Here is a 26,200-nt window from a genome sequence, read left to right on the forward strand (position 1 = left end):
GCGTGATGCGACTCCCGCTGGCCAAATCTGGGATGGTTAAATTCTGCACTAAGAACGACAGACTGTAACTGGCTGCCTAAAACAGGAATCCACGCGCCCGCCTTGAGGTACAGGATAACAAAGGACTAAGCGGACAGAAGGGAAAGCCCTCTCCCACAGGAGAGCACCACCTGAACGTACCAGCAACACCGAAGGCAGAAAATCCCGCCGTGATCGGTCATCAGAGGAATGACTAACCCGAGCAAGGGAACACGAGTGGATGCTGATGCTGGAGGGGAAAAGTGGTGGGGGGTGGGCTTCCCCAGGGTCTCAGAGCGTCTCTCTGGAAAAAGGGGGGTGACCTCACAGAGCAGAAACGGACAGAACCCACTGTGACCAAGAGGACAAAATCAGCCCCACTGGTAGCAGGGCTGGGGCGCCGGGCAGAACACAGCTTCGCTCCTGTGCTATTCTAGCCCCAGACGCACCACCTGGGTGGGATCGCCAGGAATCCCTGGGCGAACCCAGACAGAAAAACTCCTCCAAAATAATGGGCTTGTCGTCTTCTCGGCCAAAGAAGTCAAGGGAAGAATGAGGCAGTATTCCAGATGGAAAGAGAGAGACGTGGTGCATGATCTCTGGATTTGGTCCCTCTGCTATGAAGGACACCACTGGGGCGACGGGGGAAAATCAAATGAGCAAAGGGATATAGAAGTGCTTTATAAATTCTTCCCTAAGTTTAAAATCTGCACCCCCCGCCCCCCACGATTAAAGCTAAAAACCAAAAGAAAGGCAGGCAGGCAAGGTCAGAGGAGGCCTGCTCTGTGGGACCGATGTGCAAGTCTGATATGACTCCACCCTGCGTCAGGTAGCAGGAAGCGAAGCTGTGTCAGGGTGCCTCAGCAGGCCTGGGGACCCCCTTTTCTCAGGGTGGCCCTGCTGTCGATGCTGCAGAATGAAGGTTTTGTGGGGGGAAAGAAGAGAGCGAGGCCATCACTCACAGACCTCACGAGGCGCTGTGAGATTCGTGATGGAAATCGCCAGCTCCACGCGATCTAGACACTCGGCTTCGGGGACCGACAGCCCGGCCCAGAGGAGGCTCACCGCGGCTCACGTCGCCCCTACCATTCACAGCGCTCTTGCTAAGCGAGCACTCCAGGTATTCCCAAGGACGCTTAGAAACCAAACTCCTCTTTAGGACCTGGTGAGAGGGTCAGCGCCAAACAGTCTGCTTTTCGAACCAAAATGAGTTCGATTGTGTGAAATGGGGCTATCGAATCGATCCCGTGAGTTAGAAAAACACTGCCCTCATGCCAGAGTAGGACTTCTCTTGCAATGCTTTTGAAGTCGGCAATGAATTTATATAAGGCAGGTTGGGTTGCAGAATTCGGGTGGTTGAACTTGCTCATTAAATCTTTTATGAGGAATTTCAGCCACGTGGGAGAAACGTTCAGGAAATCCCGGAGTTGGGTCTCCAGTGAGAGACCAAAAAAGGAAGGCTCTCTCAGTCTTCGGGGGGAGGCAAGCTCTTGCCCTCAAGGTTTAAAGCTGCGACCGAGTCCGCTTACATATCCATCTGAACGTGTCTAAGTCACACTGATTATTAGTGTGAGGGTCTGATGCACAGACAAGGGGTCTGGAAAATTCCATCGGCCTCACAGCAGTTACCTTGGGGTGGGGAAGGGAGCGGGGCAGCCAGATTCTTTCACTCTGTGTATTTCCCGTTTGCCTTAAAAAAATGGTATGAGTTATTACTTGTGCAAAAACCTCGTAAAACGAGCAGTACACTGATCTATAGCTGCTTTTTGTTTTTGCAAGAACAAAACAAAAACAAAAAAACAAAAAACAACAAAACTTTAAAGACTCCTTGGGACCAGGCCCTCCTTGCAGAAGCAAAAAAACTAAGGGCTTATGAAGCTTGCCTCACACTGGATTCCAAATCTACGAGCTGAAGATTTGGGAAAACATTTAAGAACTGAAAAAGAATCCGTTTTTCAAATTGCCCATTCCTGTTTAAGATCTTATTTTACAATATCAACTGCTTTTCATCCCAGGAAAACCCCTAGCGACGGGCAGTAAAACGCAAAGGGACACGAGGGCTCACCTGGTTCTGAGTCAGAATTGCCTGCAGATGGCTCGCAGAAGGTTGATGGCATAAAAACATTGTTTTTTGATACTGTCGACAAGGAGGTGCGGGCAGGGAAGGGAACAAGAGGAAAAACAATGTGAGTAGGCGGAGAACACACGAACCGGGTCACCTCTCCCACCTGAAGGGTCGATCTCCAAGCCCCACTCTAGGAGGCTCAACATTGTGAACCAGGCCTTTAGATGCTGTGGTCCACTGTGGCCGCCTGTCTCGTCCTCACGCCCCTGGCTTTTCCTTGGCACCCTGGGCCCCTAAGTGGGCAGCCAGGAGGGAAACAGAATGAACTGGATGTTCCCAGCCTCGGTCCCTGCTCCTTGTCACCTGCCAGGGCTCGCTGGCTGGCTGCACCCCGACTCCCCTCACCTGTTTAGGATCTTACTTTACACTTATCAACTGCTGCCTGGGGTGTGGGCCGGGCAGTAATGCAATGGCCCTCGGAGCTGAAGAACTATCTGGGTGGACGGACACGGCTACAGAATCAGAGCGCAGGGCACCAACAACGCCTTCCAAGTTACCGGCTCTGCTCGTGTCTCTCCACCCGCGGTGACTGAGAGCTATTTCCTATGCCACTGTGCCAGAGCAGAGGGGAGATATTTGGCTGTCCTTTGTCCCTGCAGCCTAGGGCCACAGCACCAACCACTTCTCTGTTGCACCTTTTGCCACAGAGCGTGGCTCAGCAGTGCACGGTGAACGCCAAGGAATGCGATCCGTTGCCAGGAAGCAGAAGCTCCCTGTCTCACAGGAGCACCGGGCAACGAGGGAGATGAGGAGGTCTATGGAAGCCTGGACAGGTTCCTCAAGGCCTGCTTATTAGCAAGTGACAGTGCATCCATTCCGGGGCCTGGAGCACTCACGAGAAAGGGTGTGGCAAAGTCCACAACACGTGTGTTAAGGGAAACAGGAAGGGAATCCAGTGTGTTTCAGGGGAGGATCTTGAAAGGACGCTCGCTTTCTACACTGCACCTCCCTGTAACGTCTACATTACTCCCGTAAGCACAAATGACCTTCCAGGGCGTGCTTCTTCTCTTAGAGTGATGTCATTAAGGTTCACAGTTACACAAACCTCCCAAGAATGGATGCCAAGACAGGTAACCGGAGATCCTCTCTAAACACATACGCATCTCTGAGTCTGCACTTGGGCGCCAAGACTGAGAACACGGACGCCGCCAGGGGGACCAAGTCAAGATGGGGAGGGGAAGGGGCAAGCCCTGAGGCTATGTTTGCCCTTGAATCTGCAGGGCTGTCCCCAGGCTCAGAGAACCTCTCACCAAGTAGCCCCGGCATCTCTCTCTACTCTGGGCAACGCCCTCTCTCCTGCATCGGTCTCCATACAAGCCCTCGGGCCCAGCCACTTCCGCAGGGTCCTAGCCTGGCCCGCCCACCAAGGTCCCACCAAGCCCTCCTCCTTTGGGGGCTCGTGGCATTCCATCACCGAAGTGTCTTCCGGGGCCACTTGGTTCGTTATGTACCGTGTGTGTGTGTCTGGGCTTCTGGACCAGACTGCCAAGCTCTAGGCACGTGCCTGAAGGGTCAGGAGGTCGCACTACTTTTCGCTTCCTATGCCTGCAGTCTACAGACACAGTCACACGCCCGAGCAGGAGGACACGTACTTAATGGCCACAGCTCCCAACAGGACTGACCGTCCTTTCCCTCTCTTTTAGAGGGACTACTTCCTGGTGCATTTTCTTTTAGTCGGCTGGGTCACAAGCCTCTGTGATTGGCACGGGTTCTCGAGTGGGGAGCACTTGAGCTCATCCCTGGCAGACGCTGAGCCTCAGATGGATTCTAAGTGGGTCTGGGCCGAGCAGGAGACATCAGAGGGGAGCACGGACGCTTTCACCGCTTGGGAACGGTCTGCAACGGTTACCTGACTGTGACGGTGGGAACTGGGTTAAAGAGGACGTTCTTTCTCGCTTGACAGGAGGGCAGTAATTTCCATCTTCTCGGTCGGAATCTACAGAAAATGAGGAGGAGGAAGAAGAGGAGGAGAAAGTCAGGTTGCTTTCACTATTACAACCAAAGAGGATGAACCGTTTTAGAGATTTCCTCACCTTCTCCACCTTCGGGGCTGGAGCCTCCGGCTGGCCTCTGAAACGAGAACACACGGCAGGGCGGTGAGAGAGGGCCAGGTTGCCCCGCACCCGGCAGCGTGGGAGTTCTTCAGTGAGTGCGTCCTGAAACGCGGCCCCGGGGGCCAGCTCCCTGAGCTCAGGCACCCAAGTCACGGACAGACTTTCAACCTAACATTAGGCTCAAAAATCCCCCCAAGAACCTTCTGTGTCTGCCTTTCCAGGCCATGGGGCCAAGGAGTCCATGGGCTGAGAACATGTTTACTGCACAAAGACTGGTGTCTTTGTCTCTCCACAGGTCACAGCTAACTACGTGCCACCCGCCACGCCCCCCCCCCCCCCCCCCCCCCCCCCCCAGTCAAGCACAGTGAAACGGTGCCTGGCTGGAATTCACTTTGCCAAGAGCTGGCAAGTGACTCGCTCCGCTCTGGAGGGCAGCCAGACTGGGTAAAATGGTCACCTAACACCGGATCGTAGCAGCCTCCATTCCCTGCCCTGGCTTGTTGCACAGTGCAGAACGCTGCTTCAAGGTATTATTTCCTTCAAGGTTATTATTTCCAGAAGATACAGAACTGTGATGCCTGGGACCTAAGTCCGATGCAGAGTGTTCAGAACAACTCAGCGGACCACACAACCTACCAAAAAATCACCAGCGAGGTCAGAAGGTGGCCGAAGAATTTCCTCCTTAACAACGTTTAGTTTTAGAATGTTCACAACTAGCCATCCAGAAGCCTTAGGATGAGGCCCCGTTCCCAACCCCCGGATAATACCCAACCCCTAGCAGACAGCCCTTCTCAGAGACGTGTGACTCTTCCGAAAGAAGCAGCCAGAAGCAAACACTGACGAGTGCACATCAGTCCTCCCGGGGCACTGAACGTGGGAGTGAGCAGAGGAGCCAATTTTCTTAGTTTCAGAAAAGCCCCTAGGGGTCAAGGTTAGCCAAAGGAGGACCACCTGCCTGGAGGAGCTGTTAGGGATTAGATGAGGCGCGCCTGGGAAAGTGCTCTGTGAGCCGAGGGCGGGGTGGAGACAGTTGCAGTAACTGCCCTAAATAACGTAAATAACGGGCTGTGAGCACCGGCTGGAGCCCTGGGCGCCACTTTCCCCATAAAGGGCCACAAAGGACTTTCAGCATTTTGGGCCACGTGTATATCTCACCGTCTTAGCTTGTAGACAGAGGCCCGGAGTGCAGACCCTGTCCTAAGGGACAGGGAGAGCAAAGGATCCCAGGCTGCACGCTCTCCTGTGTGAGCTGACAACGTGGGCTGGAGTCAGAAACACAAGCTGTTCTAAGCGCCCGCTGCAAGCCTCTGTGAAGGGGCGAGGACGGCTGCTGTCCCCACATCCGCAAAGGCTGATCCGGGGGCGCAGGGGAGGCCATCCAGCAGAGTGCTTAGTAAACGAACCCCTCATGACACAACAGGGGCTCGACAGCCCGTGGGGCAGCTGTGAGCGCACCACTGGGTCCCACACGAAATCAAACACGGGAGGAGTCGGGCAGGCGGGCTCCAGATGGGCACAAGCCGGCGGCAGGAGCCTCAAGGGGCTCGACCCCTCTGGAAGGCCTGCAGTACTTTCTCCCAGCTCGACACTTCCTACAGGTACACCTTGGGCAAACTGTTTCACTTGCCCAGGCTCGTTTCCTTGCTTGGGAAATGGGGGCGCCGGCACCGGCGCCTCAGGGAGATTGACGGGGTCAGTGGGATAAGCAGGTGGGGCAGCACTCAGCCCGACCCAACGCCCGGCCAAGGTGGGGCTCTCCCAGCCGGCTCACTTCCGCTGGATGTTATGCCCTTGTGTGACAAGGGTCCAGATGTGAAGTCACATCCTGGGGCAGCCAGATGAGGAGTCAGGGATGGGGACGGGGCCAGGGGTGTTAAGAAGATGGCCCCAAGCCCAGGACTAAGCACTGGGGTGGCATCTGACAACACAGAGCCATGACGCTGGCACAACAGACCTTTTCTCCCAGGACCATCCCCTTCCTTGGGTGACATCACTGAGGTGCAGACCCAGGTCTGGTCCCGTGGCTCCTGGTGCTTCGCTCCTCTCCCCCACTAAGCATTCTGGCTGTACCAACCCCACACGTGGCAGCCTCTCAGATCCCGCGGGATCTGTTACTTCCACAGAGCGACTTCTGGGATCGGGAAACGGCCCCCCCCCCCCGGTCCTGCTCTCTTGTCCCTGGCTCCTCACCTGACAACCCCCTCACACCCACCCCTGTCCTCTGGCCTCGTTGTCCCCTGCAGTCCTCCGCCTCTCACGCTGATCGTGCGATCTGTGTCACGGCCTCCACCGGCTTGAGTCCCAGGAGGGCGCTGGCACGCAGCACACAGTGGGACCTCGCCTGGCATTTGTTCAGTGAAGGGACACATATCTCAGGTGCTCTGAGGGCCTCAGAGAAGCTGCTAAGGCCTGTGTCCCTGCATTCCATGCAGAAGAGTGGCCCCTAGCCTGGTCAGCAGTCCAGAGAGCTTGTCACGCCCCAGCTTCCTGTTTCCTCAGCTGCCAAAAAGGGTGTTCCTCCACCAGCTCAATGCCAAGAGGCCTCTGCACCTAACTTCCCTCTGCCCTGCAAGCTATCTTGTCTCATTTCCCCATGTGCGGATTTCCAGAAATCTACACATTTCTGATTTTCTTCCACTGTACTTGCAAACGACTGTGTGATTTCAGTCATCTCCAGCTTACTGACACTTGTTTTGTGGCCCCGCAAGCAGTCTGTCTGGAGAGTGTCCCGGTTACTCTGCAGCACAGCGCCGTCTGGAATGTTCTCTGGGGCAGGTGGCCTGCCAGGCCAGCGGGGTTGAGTGCTGTCCGAGCCCTCCCGGAGCCCTGCAGACTACTCCACTGGGGTGCTGGGCTCTCCGACACTACGACTGTATCTGAATTCTCCCTTCAGTTCTGTCAATTTTTGCTTCACGTGTTTTGGGGTTCTTAACTGACACCGAACTTTCTTACCTATGCCAACAACACCCCAAGAGTCTCAGGAATCGGGAGTCTCCTTAAGAATGTGATGGGTGCCAGGAACCCCCCAGAAGTGTGCCCAGACCAAGAGCTGAGGCCTCCGGGGCCCCGTCTGTCCATGCCCTACGACCCCTCCTTGCTGTCACGCTTCAGACTCCCAGTCTCCTTCCTGTTTTCTCAATCTGCCAACACTGTTCCCGCCTCAGGGTTCCTTCTGTGTGTGCTGCCCCCAAGGCCTGGGACGAGTTTCCTGCAGCTCCGCTCAGCATGGCCTCCTCCAGGGGGAACCCTCCTCCGGGGGAAGCCGAGCTCGCTCACTATCCCGCCACACAGCGAGCGGAAGCTGCTCCTCTCCACCCCACCCACAGCCTCTCGCGCCTCTGCCGTTTGTGTACCAGCTGGAAAGGATGGTGTCCTTTCCATCCTAACGTGTCCTTTCCATCCTAACGTGTCCGTCTGGCTGTTCTGCCCACAGCTCAGCACAGAACACCCGGGACGCTGTGCACAAAAGATGCTCGGCATGCACTCGTTGCATAAATGGAGCCCGAGTTGGTCGCAGCCCCTTCGGTGACCTGGAGAAGAGAGGGTGCCTGGCCAGACAAGATTCAGATACGTCTAGTCCCTTAAGCCCCAGGAGACCCTCAAACCCACACCTCAAATCTCTTCTAAGAGGCATGTGACTGGTGTCTTGGTCCTGGAAAAGCTGAGAGGCCAAGGCCAGGGGAGGACAACACAGGAGATTCCCCCACCAGGAAGAACCTTCCAGAAGCTGCTGGAACCTCCTGTGGGGTCTGAACTAGCCAACTCAGAAGCAGTAAGGAAACTGATGCCAGCGACTCTCCTCAATAGGAACTAGCACAAAGAAACAAGACAATGCACAAGGAAGTAATTTCTGCTTGCCTTTGGATATGTCAACTCTTCCAGAAACCCTCAACTCTTCCAGCTGCCCACGTGAGCCTGAGGTCTGCCCCCACCCCCCAACTGCACTGAAGGTCTCAGCTTGCTGTCTGGCTGTCTCGTGCTGTCTTCTCCCCAAATGGAAAGGCCTGGAGCAAAGCAACTCCCTCTGAAGCCAACCCCGGCCCCAAACAAGGCCAACGCAGTCTCCACGCACACTTTTTGCCAACACAGCAGCCTGGTAGTCAGGGGCCACCCCTCACCCCAACCAAGGGAGAGGCCGATTGGGGTCAGCTGAGAACAATGCCCAGGGCACAAACAGCTACGGCTCCTCGGACCCCGGAAGTGTGCATCCAAAGCTCAGGAGCCACAGCCATGGGGACTCGAAGAACAGGCTTCCAGGATTCCTCTGTGGGGAGGAGCCAGGGCAGAAGCAGTGTGAAGGCCCCATTTCCTCCTCTGCCTCTTCCCACACTAGAATCCACCTCTTTGAGGGTCAGGGTTTCGGGAGGATACCTAGAGGACACTGGGGTCAGCACCCATCTGGGACACCGTGACGAACATACCCCAAATCAACACTTACATAAGGAGGCAGGAAAGAAAGAAGCCCAAAGAGAATCCTTCAATTCGCTTCGGGCTTACAGAAGATGAAAGGCCCCCACGGTGGCGGCTGCTGTGGACGGGTGGAAAGAATCACAGGGGCGGCAGCCCTCTCCCCTCAGAGCCACGGGAACCTCGGGGGGAGCCGCTCGTTCTGTGAGGTGTGCGTGTCCCTCTTGCCAAGGACAAAATAGATGGTAACGTCTAACTCGGAACAGGACCCTGGACTGCAGACGTGGGAAGCTTCAGTTCTTTGTAAAGGATGAAACGGTGAAAATTTATGACCATTGTGCTTATCCAGGATCCCCCACCCCCACCCCATGCCCTGAGAAACCATGGCTCTCATGAGGCTGCTTGGTGTGGCCTCAAGAAGGACAAAGGTGCTAGGCCGATCCAAGGGGAAGGAATGGAGCTGGCCACTGTGTCTCCAAAGCTGACACACAGGGAGAGTAAGCAGGAGTGAACAGCACTGCCTTCCCGACTTCCCAGAAAAGACCAGAAAACGAGACCATGCCAGACACCATTTGGCTTGCCTGGGCCTCAGCGACTCCAGTAGGGACTGATCCGTTAGAAAGCTTGCCTGGCTGGGGCTACAGGGAAATGGATGCCTGGGATGAAGAATCAGTCAAGGGAGGGGACTCCGGACATGTCCTTGTCTTCAAAGGCACTATGGGCTGATTCAATGCTGTTTATTCTGCAACTGGGTGACCAGCTCAGAACTTCTTACTAAAAAGGTAGATACTGAAGAAAAAAAATCATGGCCTCCGAAGGTCTGAATGTCGGGCGGGGGGTGTGAAATGAGGGTCCAAATCCCATGCAGAACCTAGAAGAGGAGGGAAGCTGTCCAGCCAGGGGTCTGGTTCCAGGACCTAAGCTTCCTGGTGGGTCTAATAAACACACTTCGGGCTCAGCAGGGCCTTGGCTCTGAGCACCAGTCCAGGAGACTTAAGCCAGACTCAGAGTAAGCACAAAGAGCTGCCTGCTTTCTCCGGATCAGAGAACTTAATTTGGATGTGGTCTGGTCTTCTCCAAGCTGTCTTCTGAGAGCCAGGAAGTCTGATATATAGAGGCTTGTTCCCGGTACTGAGTCTTAGATGGCCAGAGTCCGGGGAGACTGAAAGATGAGCGGGCCCTCTCTAAGCAACAATTCAGCGAGCCGCTATTTATTATAAAGAACTTTCAGCTTTACGTTTCCTCAAGGGATCATGCAATAAAGAACAGACTAAACGTGATGGACGAGATTGGCTGGGTCAGGGTGGGCGGTTTCCTGAATTCCAGTGTGGTACAGGGCAAGATCCAAATCTGTTTGGATGTGAGAGCAACTAGTCCTAGCTAACCAAAGGAACATCTCAACCTGAGAAGAAACTGGGATCAGGTTCCATCTGCTTTAATTTATGCCCTAAGCGACCTAGAAAAAGTTTACTCTGCTTTGAACATGCCCGATCACTAGAGAAAGCCAGTTAATGGCAGCCACTGGCAACAAGCCAGTTTTCTCTGCTGAGAACCCAAAGGAGTAAGTCCTGGTTGGCTCAGAGCTATCACCAAATGATGTGAAGGTGGCACTGACGGGCTTCTGATGGGACCAGGGACTCCCACAGCTACAAATGCTAAAACCAAACAGCACATGTGTGTGTCATGTGCACGGCCATTGCTGCTATGCTGGTATGTTCATCGACTGCTCCCCCCGGTCCTGACTTCCTCCCCCGGTGACCCACAACCCGGCTTGAGGTTTCCCACTGTTAACACTTGACCTTGCATGGCCAGGCTGGGGATGGTTTGAATTTTGGGGGATTAGAGCCTCTGACCCAAAGTCCACAAGAATTGACAAGTCCAGTCCCATCGGACAGGCTACAGAAATCCCCATCTGGCCCGGCCGCAGGCAGAAGGTGAGACCCCCACCCCCCACCCCGGTCTTACCAGATGGGCATTAGATAAGGCCCACACCAGCCTGTGTGCCTCTGGAGGAACAGCTGCTGTGACTCCACCTCTGTGACCTACCCATTTGCTACTCTCAATCGAAAACCCTCAGCCTCTCGAGTGACAGGCGGCTCTGTGAGCTGTTGTGCTGTTCAGACCAGACAGCAGCAAAGGGCCCCAGAGCCTCTTGGGCAGATCCACACGGAGGTCGTCTGTTCTCAGGGAACCGAGGACACGATTTCCTGTGCCTGTGGAGGCTGAAGGCACAATAACTCACAATACCTGCTCAGCAGAAGGTTCCAGGAGCTGCTGGGCCCCCAACCGAAAAAGTGATCATCTCCTAATTCTTGCTCTGTCAGTTCTGTGCTTGCCTGTGAACCCCTGGAACACTCTGGTGTGGGTGCCTCCCGGCCGGAATCTTTACTGGGCCCAAACCCACTTGTACACCATGAGGGACTGCCCCCGTCACTGCTGCCCGACACACGGTAAAGGCCGTTTATTCTTCTTCCACTACACACTGACTCCTCCAAAATGTTCCAAGTGGCCTCCAACCTCACCTCTGCTGAACATCACTTCTTCCTGTGTGTCCCAGGGTTTGGTGGCTGTAACTGAATTTTCATCATTTCCTCAAGCACCCTGGTGATGTGACACAAGGGATCGCTGAAGGTCTGGGACTGGGACACCCTGGATGGCTACCCAGTGTTGGGTGTGCACAGCAGGGTTCCTCGTTTCCTTAAGAGTCATTTTTCCCTGCCAGAATGGGGGTCTTAGGTACCCACGTGGAGTTTTCAATCCTGAATGTAGGGTGATGTTTACCTTTCCCATTTTATCAACCTCCAAACACTCAAGACATTTCTTGTTCTCGAGAGTTCACAATCTTCTCCACCTATAATCTTCAAAAGCCTTCTCAATACAAAGATAAAGGGCTCAAGGGGTTCCCTCTGGATTCAAAAGAAGAGTCTTTTCTTCTTCCTGCTTTGATTGAAGACAAGCAGTTCACAGCCTAACCACAGTCCAAACACAACCGGTCTTGCAAAGCAGTCTGCTTTAGACACCTCCTCTTCCTCTAGATCAAGGAAGCTGGGGCTACTGGTGTTTCTAAGGCCCTGAACCTGAACGCCCAAATTCAGGGAGAGGAGAAAGAAAAATGGAAGGACGGAGAGGGGTCGAATTTGATTTGGAAGGTTCTACCCCATTACTCAATCCCTCTTTTGACCCCTTATGTCTCTCTCAGGCAACAGGATTTGCTTCTTGCTAGGGGTGTATATAAATTCCCCCATTTAGAAAGTCTCAATGAAAAAGGGGACTCAATCTTCCCTGACTTTCTGGCAGCAAGAATTAAGGGGTGCTGCAGAGATCATGATCATCTTTTCAGTTATGATCGGCTGCTTGCGGTCTAGGGTCTGACCTGAGGAGCCCAAAGGGAAAGGGGCCGGTCTGGGTTGGGACCCCCAGGCCGTGGAGTGCTGGGTGGAGGTGGACTTACCCCTGCCAGTTCTCGCGGGAAAGGAAGAAGCTGGGCTTCAGGAGTGCTGGCTGAAGCGCTAGCGGGGGCAGGAGGCTCTAGGGCATGCTCACCAGCTGACTCGGGGTGACCCGTGCCATGGTGGGGGGCCTCAGCCTCCCCCCGAGGCTCCTCTCCCGAATCCGACAAGTCTTTTTGCTCTGCAGAGGACTGGGAGCAAAAAAGACAATTTTCCTTCAATGTAAACAAAGGCTGCAACACAGGGCAAGGGGTGGGCGGGGATCGAAGGGCTAGAGACGTTCAGACTTCAGCAGCCCCTGCCTGGGAGGATGAGACAAGAAGCCTGGCACATGCTGTTGTGTTCTGCCCGACGACACTGGCCCTCCAGAATGAAAGAATGGAAAATGAGTGCGGACTTGGCTGCTGTTTAACTTTGCAGGGAGCTTTGAGGTATGCAGGAGGCCTGCGACCCCATTTCCACAACCTGCAGCCTGGAGCTACTGTGCTTATGGGCTGTGAACGAGACGAAGATGGGGGCAGGGCCTCTACCGGAGGGGAACAGGGGCGGTTATGTCCATTTGTCTCTAGGGGTTGATGACCCATCTCTGCAAGGATACTGAGGAGGGAAGTTGGCCCTCAGCACCATTTCTGTCCATTAAAAAAGTGGGGGAGGGGAGGCAGGCCTGGAATAGCCTACAAAACGGAGTGTACACGGTTTACAGTGCTTCTAGCACCTTCCAATTCGTTCCGCTTAAACCTGAGATAAAGGGAGCGCTTTCTCGCCTCAGTGAGTGCAGATGCGGGGTGACCAAACCAGCTGCCAGAGACACAGAGAGCTGGCTTTCTATCAGATGGGTGGGAGTTCAGCTGGAGGAGGGAGACCCTTGGCCTAGGATTTTCCCACGTTCACCCCAAATACCTTGGCAAGGGTGTATTTAGAAAACAGCCAGGGTAAGAGAAAGCTGGTTCTGGAAATTTTTGTTCTTGAAGGTACAACACCCCTGGCTTCCTACGAGGTGGTTCCTGGGATTCTGGAGGGGCTCCCAGGGACCGGGAGCTCTGGGACGAACGGGAGCTCTTGAGGAATGGGTTACAAAGCCGGTGTCCTGCAACAGATGGGCTCTGGTCCCCAAATCTCCCGCTTGGCATCGTTCGCAACACGGAGTCATTTCTCTCGCTCTGTGAACTGAGTGGCCACCTTGTCCTTCCACAGACCTGGCCACTCTTCTTCTGAGTGTGAAGTGACTAAAACCTCTTTACATAGGGCTTGGGGGCTATTCCTTAAAATGCCAGTCTGTTGGATCAAAGGAACTCTACAAAGACGACTTGAGAGAACTTTTGAACATTCTGAGGAAAGCAAAAGCAACAAAATGTGAGCTCATTCATATCCCGAACAAGTCAGCAAAACCGATTCTTCCTATAAAGGGGAGAAGCACAGACACGAAAGCCTTCCTTCTCAAGCTGTCCCTCAAACCCACTCAACATGCAGAGGTTGGCCCATGCACCAGTTGGGTGCTACTTTACGGCTGGAGATTAAACACCCGATAAGAGAACATTAAGCCATAAGCTCTGTGGACAATGGCCTATCTCTAATTAGAACCACTTGGGTTCTTTTTTTTTTTTTTAACCCCTGCTTTTAGAGCACGAATGTTCAAATGCTCTCATGGCGTTGAACTTGAAATGACGGCTAAACTGGAGGACCAAAAAGAAACACATATGCCATTCCAGCGTTTTCTACTTGGGTCTGAGTATTTTTGTCGGACAGGAAAAGGGAGCTCTAGAGAACCAAGACAGGGCCTGTAGTTTTTCAACATATTTGTGAAACTCTGGCATCAAGATTTTGGGAGCCTTTGACATCATCCTGAAATGTACATGGCTGACAAAAACCAAAACGCACACACGCGCACACAGGATAGGCTTGTTAATCAGCAGTAAGCTTTGAAACTGGGTCTAAACATACTGTGGCAGCATTCAGTGACCCCTTCCTTCCTGCCCATCCGCATCTCTGCAACTGCTTTGTCTTTCCACCAAGCAGACGTTACCCCATCGGCCAAGTGCAACTCCCACAAAGCCTTACCCCTGCAGAGTAATACACTCGGAAGACAGAGTGTCTGAAAGAAACATCAGTCGTCACAATCAATGAAACACACTCCTAAGGAGTTTCGAAAATCTCTTTACATCAAAAGGAAGAAAAAACCAAACGGGTCTCCATTCAAGGCAGTTAAGAAACAGAAATACGTGAAGGCAAGCCGTTCACGAGGAGTGCCCTCTTGAGGAAGCATGAGAGCATGGGAGGAAGGAAGGACGATTCCCGGCTGTCGGTTGGGCTCTGGGTCTGGGTCCAACTGGATTTTCGGCGTTAGGGCTGGAGTTCAAACTGTCAACCGCTTTCTCTAACAGGGAACAATAGGGGGATCTGACAACCTGTGCTGACACTAAGAGATGCCACCACTGGCAGGCCACCACCACCAATTTGTAGCCTGCTGTTAATGCAACTTGGACTGTGGTTAGGACTGACAGAAGACGCCACGTGGCTTTGCTACTGAACAAAACCAAAAACCCCGCCTGGGCTAACGGCTTCATTTTTTCTCTTTTTGATTTCAAATCTTTTGCCTCAATCATGGTTCAGAGAATAGTTGGGCCTGTGGAGTGTTCTCCTTGGCAGGGGGAGGGGAGACACAAGTTCTTTGAAGGGCAGCCCGCTGGGTGGTTTAGAGACAGTTTACTGAAAGGGAAGTCAGTGGTCCCACATTTGACAGTGGGACTTCCTGGTCTTTGTGGGTCAAGAAAGGGCTCCAGAGATAGTCGTAAGGGACATTTTGCCGACGATTAGGACAACATAAATATGGCCTACGTATTGAAGGACATTTCTAAAATAAGCATCACTTGCTTAGGAGTGACAATAGCTCTGGGGCCATGGCGAGGGCCGCCCTATTCCCAGGAGGCACCTGCAGAAGGATTTAGGGGAGAAGCATCAGGTGGGCACCACCTATAGTCGAGTGCTTCCAGCATTTAAGACAAAGATGTCCGCGCTGAGGCCAGGTGAAGCCAGGTGAAGGACATCCCGGCGTCTGCAGGCTCAGTCTTCTAACTTTTCTGAGGACTGAATATTTTCAAAATACAAAGGTGGACAGGAGAGGAGAAACCAAAACGAGAGCAGCCTGTGCGGCCCGTTCCCAGCTCTGCTTCTGCAACGTGAGAAGCAGACGGGCTGGAACCTGGGCCAGGGAGATGGGAACTGAACGAGGCCCGAACCCTCGTCTGTCAGAAGTGCCACGGCTGCTCCCTGCAGCGCCGCCTCGCTTCTGAGCCGTCATAAGCAGCAGAGAAAGAAAGGAAGATTCCACCTTCACCCGGCCACTACCCACCCAACAGCTCAGACAGTTGCCCTCATGGACGGTCACAGAAGGCCCTCCTTCGCAAACACGCAGAGACTTCCCGCGTCCTGCCGGGGATCTGGTCCCGCAGGCCCGGCAGAAGTGGAGGGCTGAACTCTGAGGAACCGGAGATCAGTTATTTTTAGAAGCCCATTTCGAGTTGGCTCGGAGTGAATGTTTTGATAAGAACTACATTTGCACATTTTTAACATGATGCTGAGCAGTTTCCTAGCTACTCTTCTGATTCAGCCTCACCCCAGCCTGCTGGAGGTAATACGTGGAAGTTATAGCCTCCGAGCCACAAGGCTGCAGGCAAGAAGCACTTCGACCGTGAAAACAGTATTGAAATGGGAGTCAGAGATTTAAAAAACATTCTAAATTTGGCCGAACAAATGCTACATTTTAGTGTTTCTTCCTGCTGGCTGTCCAAGTCTTCGGGTTGAAAGTATTAATTCCTAAATTTAAATCTGGGGTCGGCCAATTTTTTCTGTAAAGGGTCAGCTACTAAGTATTTTGGACTTTGTGGGCCATATGTCTCTGCCCAAATTACCTCACTCCGCTGTCACAGCTGGAAAGCAGCCTCGGCTACTGGGAACAGGGTGGGCATGGCTGTGTGCCAATAAAACTTTATTTACAAAAACAGGCGGTGGTGGCAGGCCTTAGTTTGCCGACCCGTTTCAAAGTGGTTCAAAAGATCATAAAAACATTCAAAAGTCTAAAAGATCCTCGTTTTACAGAAAGCCTGAGAGAAGCAACTTTCACATCTGAAACAGAAACTGAACACATGCATTTCTAAGAGTTAGCAAAGGCGCACCAGCCCCTTCTCTGTGAGCGAACCCCCAAAAGACAAATGACAGAGATACTTGTAATTAAGCTACGTGTACTAGTCAAGGCCCAGGGGAGAGGAGACCCCAGAGGGCTGATGTGTCTTGAAAACAGCACCTGGAAAACTGAGACGAAACAGGAAGAATGTTTCCTTGGGTGCTGTCATTCTCTCTTTAGCAGAAGAACAAACAATGGGAAAGTTTAACATGAGAGCAAGACAAGCACACGAGCCCCGGCTCACAAGAAGGCACCCTGCAAGGGTATGTGTGTGTGTTCGTGGGTTTAAGACACCACTTCTCCCTCCTGCCCCCCTGCGCGCACACACGCTCTCTTCCTGGCACCGTACTTGAACAAGGTCCAGGAAAACGTGGGCCACACACAAGCCTGGCCTCTCTTCTCAGACCGAGGGACAGGGTCTAGGAGCAGTAGCTGGGCTGTGAGGAGTCCCAAATCGCCAGACCAGCGGTCCCGGACTTCAGGGCTGGCCACGCCGCCAGAGGACCGGGCATCTAGCAGACACCTCGCCTGTGGATCACAAGTCTCCAAAAGGAGAGCTTTTGAACGGATCTGTTCTTATCAACAAGATGTAAATGGATTTGGGGCACCTGGGTGGCTCAGTCAGTTGGGCATCCGACTCCTGATTTCGGCTCAGGTCATGATCTCAAGCCCTGTGTCGTGAAACCAGCTAGGGATTCTTTGTCTGCCTCTGCCCCTCCCTCGTGTGTACTTTGCGCTCTCTCAAGAAGAAAAACAAAAAAAAAAAGAAGAAAAGAAAAGAAAGATACAAACAGATGTCAAAACACACCAAATCTAGCACTTTGGTCACTCTGAAATCTTGCAAAGGGTATTAAATTATACCTGCTGTCCTGGGGGTGAGGGGTGGGGTGGGAGGGATCAACTATTTTTTTGGCCAAGTAGAGTCCTCATATAAGCTTGGGAAGCATCACCACAGAACATCAACTACCTTGGACACAACCCCAATCTTCCACACTGATTGGTCAGGGACAGACATAAAATCAACGACTTCTAGGTAAACGGCAGCATGCGACATCAGAACGCTACCATGGCACCAATCAGGCCTTTAACAATCAGGCCTTTGACGAACTGCTAGCTCATTCATTGCTAGGAGTTAGGCAAGGTATTTCCAACATCAGCGCAACCGAGACATTTGAAATCCAAGAGCAAGAAGGCAACAAAGAACAAAGATGGATGGTAAATACATAATGCAAGCCAAGTACTAGATAATTATTCTAAATGCATTTCTGCCAAGTTGGTTGGGGGCCAAAATATCTCCCTAAAATCTTTAAAGGTCCTGTCTTCCCCTTGAACCACCATTACTCGCTCTCCTTCCTTCCTCCTTCCCTCCCCCTCCCCCTTCCTTCTACCTTTTCTCTCCTACTCTTCCTAATGTACAGAAGCATTTCTAAAATGAACCATTAACAATTAGAAAGCAGCTTCCTACCACTGTTCATAGCAAGGCTTCTGAACCCTTTTCACACACGCCCGTCTTAACCTCTCACCAGGATAACTTAAAGCCACAGGACCTTTTCCTTTCAAGCTCAAAGTGAAGGCTTAAAAGAGAAGTACCCTTGGCCTTGTGACCTGGGAGAGACCTCTGGGAGAAAACAGATCAGAGTAATCATGTGACGAGAGAACATACCGGCCCCTTACCTTTTGTCCTTTATCCTTCTGAAACACAAAGACGGGCGGAGCAATGGCAGGTTTTTCTGCAAAAAGAAAAATTGGTTGTTTTCCCCCCAACACTATATTCATACAGTAAACAAAGCTGCATTTGTTTGTAATAAGTTAAAAGCAAAAACCAAACCCGATATAAAACTAGTAACTCCAAAGAACGTCAAAATCACTTAGAAAATGGTTTCTTAAAGTAGCCACGGGGGCGTGTTGTTTGTGAACATCTGACACTTAATGTTAGGGTGTGTGCACTTTTCTGGTGCATGTTATACATCAAGAAAAAGGTTGCAAGACTCTCTTAGAACAGCCACGCCAGTGATGGACAGAGAGTGGTGGGGAGGGCGGCACGCTGCAGGGTATCCAAGACAATGCCGTTCTGCGCCATCAACCGTGGCCTTGCAGGAATGTGGCACAGAGATGTCAGACCTTTACGTGGCATCTCCTGAATTTCAAATGCTGAAGACTAGTTTAGGTTTATCTTTTTTTTTTTTTTTTTTTTTTTTTAAATTTATAGGCCAGCGGGGGCCGGGGGATAACCAGACTGCAACCTCTATCCACACAGCTCATGCTCTTTGGAGAGCTTACCCTGGTTGAGTCACCTGACATTCCACCTGGATCTCTAAGTGACTGCCCATTAAAATAAAAAAAAGGATTTAAGGAGTTGCGAAAATTCTGAGTCCATCTTGCATAGCTGTTGTGGAAGGAAGACACCCTTTGAAATGTTCAGACACGTGATGAGACCTATTGTTCTCAGGCAACACCATTTCTCTCTTACCCAGGGGCAGCTGAATCTACAGCCCTTTGCCACTCGTGCCTGCGTGGATGGCAGCGGGGACTGTGGGTGAGGACTACGTTCACCCGTGGGGGCAGGCCCGGATGCTGCCTGCCTCATTGCCTGGGGGTTGGGTATGGTGGCTCTGGGTGCACCCAGGGCCCTCGTCGGCATTCAAAGCCTCGAGAGCAGACAGTGGATGGGAAGCGAGGGGGATCATGAACATGGGGAGCACCGCACAGCCCTGCTGTTGTGGAGTCCTCGGTCCTGGGAAGCCAGGATAACAGAAAACCTTCCCTTACACCAGCTTTACCCAGTAGGACCGCGAGGTGGGAGGGGACACAACCTCTGGTTCGAGAGCGCAGTCGCGTGGGGAGCTGGTCATAGCGGCTGGTCTAGAGAGTCAGGAGAACTTTCCTGAGAAGAAGTGGCTATGCTGAAGTCCAAAGAGAAGAGGCCAGAGGGGCTTGTAAAGTGACGGGGAGCCCCAGGGGCAGATGATCTCTGTGCTAAAGATTCGGGAAAGTGCCGTAAAAGGAGTTGGGTTCAGGTTCAAAGAACAGTGTGGGGAGGAGGCTATACAGAGACACTACCAGTCAGGAGGGAATGGCGATCACCCACGCTAAAGATGGGGAGGGGAGGAGGTGGGAGGAGGAAAAGGGACAAGACTGAGACGATCGAAAGCACACTGGCCCACTCCCATCCCCCCAGATTTTCACTCTTTGGAGAAGTAGAACAGACACTGGTCTTGACTTGGGGGCAACAGCCCACTGACGGCGGCCATTCCCTCCACTGTGCTCCACGCAGCACCTGAGTCCCTGAGTCTGATCCACCGTGACAGTCCTCACCACGCACAACCCACGACGAACACTGGGGCGGATGACATGGATGAGACCAAAGTACAAGGGAGGCGGCTGGGGGACAGAAGGGTCGCCTACGAAGCTTCCACGATTCCCTAAGCAGCCATGTCCCTGGCACAGGGGTTGGTGCTGCTTGACAAACCCGCGTGAATGAATGATCGAATGTGCCCATGCCAGACAATAAATGCCAGCAACGGAGGGGTGGAGGGGTGGAGGGGCCCTCGGACAGCAGCAGCTTATCCACACTATTTGTACTATGGGGATCCCCAGAGATCTTCGGGCCCTGCCCTTTACCCCACAAGCCCAGCATCCAGGGCTGCAGATCCAGGCCTGGACCTCACTTATGCCTTAGACTCCCAGCCGCTGCAAGGAGCTAAGGCACACTGGAGGGAGTTGTGAGTGTGGGCCAGCCCTGCATCCCTCCAACCCCTCCCCGTTTCTTTGGGGAACCACCCCTCCCTCGTCCCTGGGTTCTAGGTCTGAGGACGTTCCCCCAGGGGACACAACATGTAATTAAGCCCAGGCCACTGACAGTGAATGAGACTTGGGTCTAGGACTTTTGTTGGAGCTGGTGAAGGGGTGCTCTGTCTCCGCTGGGACTGCAGAGCTGGTGGAAGGTAACCCTGGGGTTGTGAGCAGTGTCACGTCACCAAAAGGGACCTTGGACCGGAGTCAATCCAGTGGGAAGCAGAGCTGGAGATGGAGGAGGAAACTGAATCCTGGAGAAACTGGTGGAAGCCGTGGGTCCAGCCCAGCCCAGAGCTAACCTCACCTCCACTGGACTTTTCAGTTAAGCCAACAAATGCTGATTTTTGCTTAAGCCGGTCTGAGCTTAGTTTCTGTCCCTTTCTCTAACAGCCTCCAGCCTGAGAGGAAAGGCGTAGCCACCGCAGACTTAACTAAACACACACACTACTCTGTACAAGAAACCTTGCACGGCCTCTCGGTGAAGCACAGATTCTCTTTCTTTCTCTCTCTCTCGGGACATATGACCACCAGATACACTAAGTATTTATGGGTTATGCTCTATCTCCCCTACTAAGACATCAACTCCATGAGATCGGAGACCGCCTCGCTCCCCTTGCTGACTCGTGGTCTGAGATCAATACTTGGCATCAACAAATACTGGATGGAGGGAGAAGTAAAGGTAAGGGGGTGCTGGGGAAAATGGATGGAAGGCCACTGAGGAAGGACTAGAACAGACAGAGAACCAACTGGATGGCAGACGAAGAGCTTTCTGGTGCTGGGAATTATGTCGGCACCCAGAAGGGGCTGCGGTGATTTGGGCAAACGAGGGAGAGTTGGGCTGCCTCTGGGTCCCTGGGACAGGACAAAGCCACAGGGCAGGTCAAGGCACGAGCAGGCAGAGGTCCCGTGTGAGAAGAACAACTCTGCACCACAACCGGGCACGCTGCTCAGCTGGGGTCGGAGGGAGGCAACAGAGGGGCCACGGGGGCCAAGCTGTGAAAGCGGCTTCCTGAAGAACCGGAACCCCGGCCGATACTCCCTCACCAGATCCCGGCCCGGGTCCTCCACCCCCTCGGCCATCACTATGGTAGTTAAGAGCCTTGTTGCTGTTTCCGCACCTCCGCTCTCACTCCCTGAAGGCCAGTGTCCGCACGGCAGCCAGAAGCCCTGGTGTGACACACACACTTAAAGCAGCACCGCCCTCCCAGACGGGGCGGAGTCCCCCCGCCCAGGCGGCCCCCACCTGACCACTACCCGGGCACTGCCCGGCCTGTGGTCTGTGACGCTCTGGACGTCTGCTTGGAGCACATTCGCTTCTCTTCCGTGGCCTACACTCGTTTGGGCACAGGCACCGTATCCCTTTGGAAGCTCCGAGTTTGATCTACATTCCCGCCCCCTGTGCGTGCGCCTGGGCATGCTTTCGGCCCACACCCACCACAGGTCACACTGCGGCTGCCTGTCAGGGAGGCGGAGAGACCACGGATACAGCATCCCCGGCTCATCAGCCGGTGCACACTACGAAGCAGCAGCCGATAAATGTTTGAACTGAATCCCCTCTGCACTTTTTCACACGTGTAACACCAGCTGCTATGTAATCACGCCAGTATTTATTGAGCCCTTAAGCTGTGCAAGGCTCTACAGGCACAATGGGGAACAGGAAGTCAGGAGCAGAAAACCTCAGGGTAAAACACCTGATGAAAAGGGATGGGATGGGTGTGTTTGTATTCGTGGCCTGGAGCTTGTGGGGGGTAATTTGTTCGCTGCACCCCCCCAACATCTACCCCCCCCCCGTTGGCAGCTCTAGAAGAACGGGGGGGGGGGGCTCTGTTGTGTTCACCGCTGTGCCTTCAGAGCCACACACGTAGTAGACGCTCAACACGAGGTTCGAGTAGACGCTCAACACGAGGCTCAACATGAAATGTCACTAGGATGGTGACCGGTGAGGTCAAGGCCCTCTGGGACCCCCACTGATGGATGGTTTGGTGATTGTGACAAACCCAACCACTACACTAACCAAAATGTGGCCACAAACTTCCGTCAGTTCTCCACCAAAAACACAAAGCACCAGAGTCACACAGATTTCATTGCCACTGGGCTCCAGGAGGGCCGACGTCCATTAAGTCTGCAAATTAGTGCTGACGTTACAAAAGGACAACTCGGATGCACCCCATTCCAAGGAGGAGCGCCCCACACTCACCACAGCAGCCACAGACTTTTCTTAACTGGCTCCCATCCAACTGCCTCCGGTTATGTCACTGGATAAGCAGACTTCACTCAGCCGGCTGAAACCCAAGTTTGGGGAATGAACAGGGGACAGAGCAATGAGGCTTCTGTGACTTTTGCTTGAATTCCCAGCCCAGCCGGTCTGTCACAAGCAAAGGGAAAAACACCACCAGAGATTTCTAGACATACCCGGGCCACCATGAAGACCGAAAATATGAAAATGTTAATCAAACGCCAACAATTCGATCCAGATTCTGTCAACCAGGTGTTCTGTTTTGTTCCTGTAAAATGCTCTCTGATGGAAGGAGTTTGGAAAGAAGGAGCTCTCCTGGGGCATTGGCTCAACACATCAGCACAGCAAGGGTTAAGAAAATCAACAGTAAAGAAACCTGCTGAACCAAATGTTCCCCAAAGTTGTATGACCAGGGAACCCCTTTCCCCATCCCCTCCCCGATGGGAGGCGTGAGAACCGTATCCTGTGGATGGCCGTGGCCAACACTGGTGTGTGAAGTGGGGTGCGATTCGGAGCCCCCGAGTGGCTCCCACTACAGTGGGCTCCACCGGCTGGGAATGTGGGAGGCGCTCTGGCCTCCATGAAGCTCTCAATGACACTGCGTGCCAAGTCCACGGTGGCTGCTGCCACGTCCAAACCCTCCTCCACACGCTCCTGCTCGGCTCACGCAGTCCAGGCGGCACCTCGCCTGAGCCCAACCGTGATCCCAGATGCTGATCAGGCCCCGGGGCGGGAAACATCTCCCAACCTCCCAATCCCCAGCAAACAGCAGGGTCGGGGGCACTGGCCAGAAGCAGAAAGGAGTGAACCCCCGGGCCATCGGGCCCACAGGACCTGCTCTCCCTCTGGTCCTGCGTCCCGCGCCACCCTCCACCCAACTGTGAGGCACAGATGCAAAATGGGACTGCCCAGCTGTAATCCCTGAGGACGGGGGCCGTCCTGGATCCGGTCTTTGCAGTCATGGTGACAACACGGACAGGCAAGCCCAGTCACAGAAAGGCTGCAGAGTTCTTGTTTCAAACCTCTGCCAGATGTCTGGGACTTCTCCACACACACCCCCTAACCCGTCTTCAGGCCGGTGCTGCTCCCAGGGGCATTGCTGACACAGCCCTGACTGACAGGACACTCTACGCCACCCAGCAGAGCCTGGGAACCACTCGGCCTGCCGCACATCTCGCTACATTCATAGCTTCAATCATAATATTCATTCGGCAACTCCACACACCCGAGTGCCCACTGGGCGCCAGGCCTCATGCTGGCCTCCAGGGTGTGGTGGTGACAAGGAGAGATGTGTCCCCTGCCTGCCAAGAGCTGACGTCAGACTTCAGTTGAATGTTGCAACACAGAAGAAGCACAAAAGTGACTCGAGTGCGGAGCAGGGGCATCCAACCTGGTGAGGGTGTGGAAAAGGAGTGGATCCGGGAAGGTTTCTAGAGGGATGTGCCATCCAAGCAGAAGGACAGCAGCATCTAGCCAGGTGACCAGGAACGGGGATGAGGAGGGCAGCAGAAAGCAAGGAGCACCGGGAGAACTCAAAGGTCAAGGTGGTGTCTGCTCTGTGCCTGCTAATTTACTAATGCTTGCAACACACCAGCTGACTCCCGACCCTCAAGGACAGACAGAAAACAGACCACCCCAGCCCAGGGCCACAGGAGCACAGTGCGCCCCCTGCCTTCACCGGATCCCAGGTTTGCACATCTACGTCTGCGAGGTCTAGTGTAAAAGCTCCTGGAAGGTAAGCACCAATCATTCAGGCAGTTCCTTTCTTGAAGACACAAGTTAAAGATGGCTCCAAAGAAAGAAGGCGGGGGTCCCTGAAATGCAGGCTCCCTCCTGACCCGAGGGACCACAGACCACTCTCCCTACAGGGAGCACAACTCTCTGGGTAAAAGGTTTGGGGGGGGGGGGTTACCTCCAAGAAGGCAGGCCCTTCTCCTAGGGCAGAACTGAGCTGGGGCCCTGGCTCATAGAGAAAGTCCTCAGATGCCTTGGGTGCAGGTGAAGGAAGTCCTAAAAGCCTTACCCAAAAGTCACGTCCATAATTTGGTGTATGATATCTGTGTCAGGGAGAGGGCCCATAGAATACCTCCTCAAACAGTGGTAAAGAGGCTCAAAAGGAGAGAGTTTTAAACAAGTCCCATACTTGAGAGAATTAAAACACTGGGCTTCCTGGTACCACCCCTGTAAGTAGGCCAGGGACCAGGACTCAGGGTTTTACTTTGTCTTTTCTGTCCAGAAGCTGACTGGTGGCAAAACCCTAAAGAGAAAATGACATATGTACCTATCTCAGCGGCAGCAAGAATGCAAGAAGGAAAGGGGTGCAGCAAGAATGTTTTGCATGGAAGCCAGTGTAAGAAGGAAGAAGAACCCTTTGGGGGGCAAGCAGGTGACGGCAACTGCCCAGATGTGAGGAAAGGAGGTGGAGTCCCTGCCACCGGCTGCAAGCGTGGGAAGGACAGCACGGAGCTGGCCTGGACCCCAGAGGCGGCTCCGTGACAGAAGAGAATGCTTCTCCACCTGTGGGTAACGGAGGTCCTGGGATTGGGATCCCATCTTTAGACTTCTGCCAGCCTGTGTCATGTGATTCACAGCAAGGACATTCCTAGTTGGGGTTTCCCAAAACCCTGGGATGGTTTCATACGTGGGTGAGCAGTCAGAGGGGGCATATTTATGGGCTGGGCAGGCACTCCATGCTTGATATGCCTCACCTCCCTGAATCTTTGCAACCACTTCTGGAGGGAGGCCACACAAAGGGCTTTATTTTACAGAAGAGAAAATGGAGACTCAGAGGCTTGAGTGACCCAAGGTGCCGCCAGGTCTCCAACTGCATCTGAGCTACGCTGCCAGCCAGGTACCAGGGCCAAAGGGGGAAGTTACTACTTCGGTTTTGCATCCTTCCATATTTTCCGCTTGGCTGGGCCTTAGAGCTTAAGATGTGGACACTCTTTTCTTCTGAGAAGCAATAACATCAGGAAGAAAGCAGCTGTCAGTTAACATTCCAGAAAAGCACAAAGGAAACCAGACGGTGTGTGATGAGTTCTGGGGTGACCATCTGCCTCAGACAAGGGTGCTGTTATTAAACAGCAGATCCCTAGGATGGCCAAGGACAGAATGAAGGCACAGTCCCAGGTGTGGACGTCCTACAGTGAGACAAGGTACACTGACTTCATCTTCCCAGTGTCAACCACACAATGCCCTGCAGAACATATTCAGAATCTAAGCTGAAAACCCATTCTCTCTACGCTGTGCAGGAAGTAAAGTACACAGACACTACCGGCAGGCCCGCCCTCCCAACAAGCTTTGACACCCCCAGTGGCTGCCTCCAACCTTTGTCTCTCAGGACTGCCTGTTAAACTAAACAGAAGAAAATATGTAGGCCCAGGAAAACACAGAGAAGGGAATCTGGAATATCTTTGCCTGTTCTGTTTATTCCCCTCCTAAATGATGACTCAAACACCTGCCAGGAAACGGCCCCCATCTGGAAAGCCACTTGGAATTCTTGACCAAAATGTCAGCAAGGTACTTGTGTAAAATGAGCTTTAATCCTGGGCTGATGTGTCTTAATCTTCTTATCTGTGCAAAAAATATGGAAAGCATCTTGGCAACACAAATAACAGTCTGTTAAGACGTGACAACTGCTTTAATCCTACAACACTTTCTATCTCAACCCTTCAAGTTATTTCTTTGCTCAGGAATTATTATAAACAGTTCAGCGCAGCAACATAAAGGTGAATTTGTCACTGATGTGTCAACTCTATTCGCAAACTAATTCTCTGGTGAAGAATAGATAATCTCAAACATGCTGTTGCTAGGTGATGCCTCTCTTGATCTTGGTGTCCCAAATGCTCAGTGGCCACCCAGTCCAACTAGGAGAGGGTGGGGGGCCCCTTAATTCCTTTTTCAGTACTAGAATATGTTCTTCCCCAAGCAACTCCC

At 53.1% G+C, this 26,200-nt stretch overlaps 1 protein-coding gene across 8 annotated transcripts in view; it reads right to left on the reverse strand.

Annotated features, from left to right (window-relative positions):
* The window catches only part of RANBP3 (RAN binding protein 3), a 55,117-nt gene that overhangs the window by 16,849 nt on the left and 12,068 nt on the right, over positions 1-26,200 (reverse strand). For 2 of the 8 annotated variants that reach the window (XM_042928143.1, XM_042928136.1), the window contains exons 2-6: positions 17,908-17,963; positions 12,056-12,244; positions 4,177-4,213; positions 3,993-4,079; positions 2,084-2,155 (exon numbers count right to left, since the gene is read on the reverse strand). In XM_042928143.1, the coding sequence (XP_042784077.1) occupies positions 2,084-2,155; positions 3,993-4,079; positions 4,177-4,213; positions 12,056-12,244; positions 17,908-17,963 (441 nt within the window). Of the gene's footprint in view, positions 1-2,083; positions 2,156-3,992; positions 4,080-4,176; positions 4,214-11,385; positions 11,542-12,055; positions 12,245-17,907; positions 17,964-26,200 lie in introns of those variants that run through there. The other 6 variants (XM_042928138.1, XM_042928137.1, XM_042928142.1 and 3 more) reach the window with 4 other exon arrangements.

This window comes from Panthera leo, chromosome A2 (genome assembly GCF_018350215.1).
Source record: "Panthera leo isolate Ple1 chromosome A2, P.leo_Ple1_pat1.1, whole genome shotgun sequence".
In the NCBI taxonomy this organism is placed as follows: domain Eukaryota; kingdom Metazoa; phylum Chordata; class Mammalia; order Carnivora; family Felidae; genus Panthera; species Panthera leo.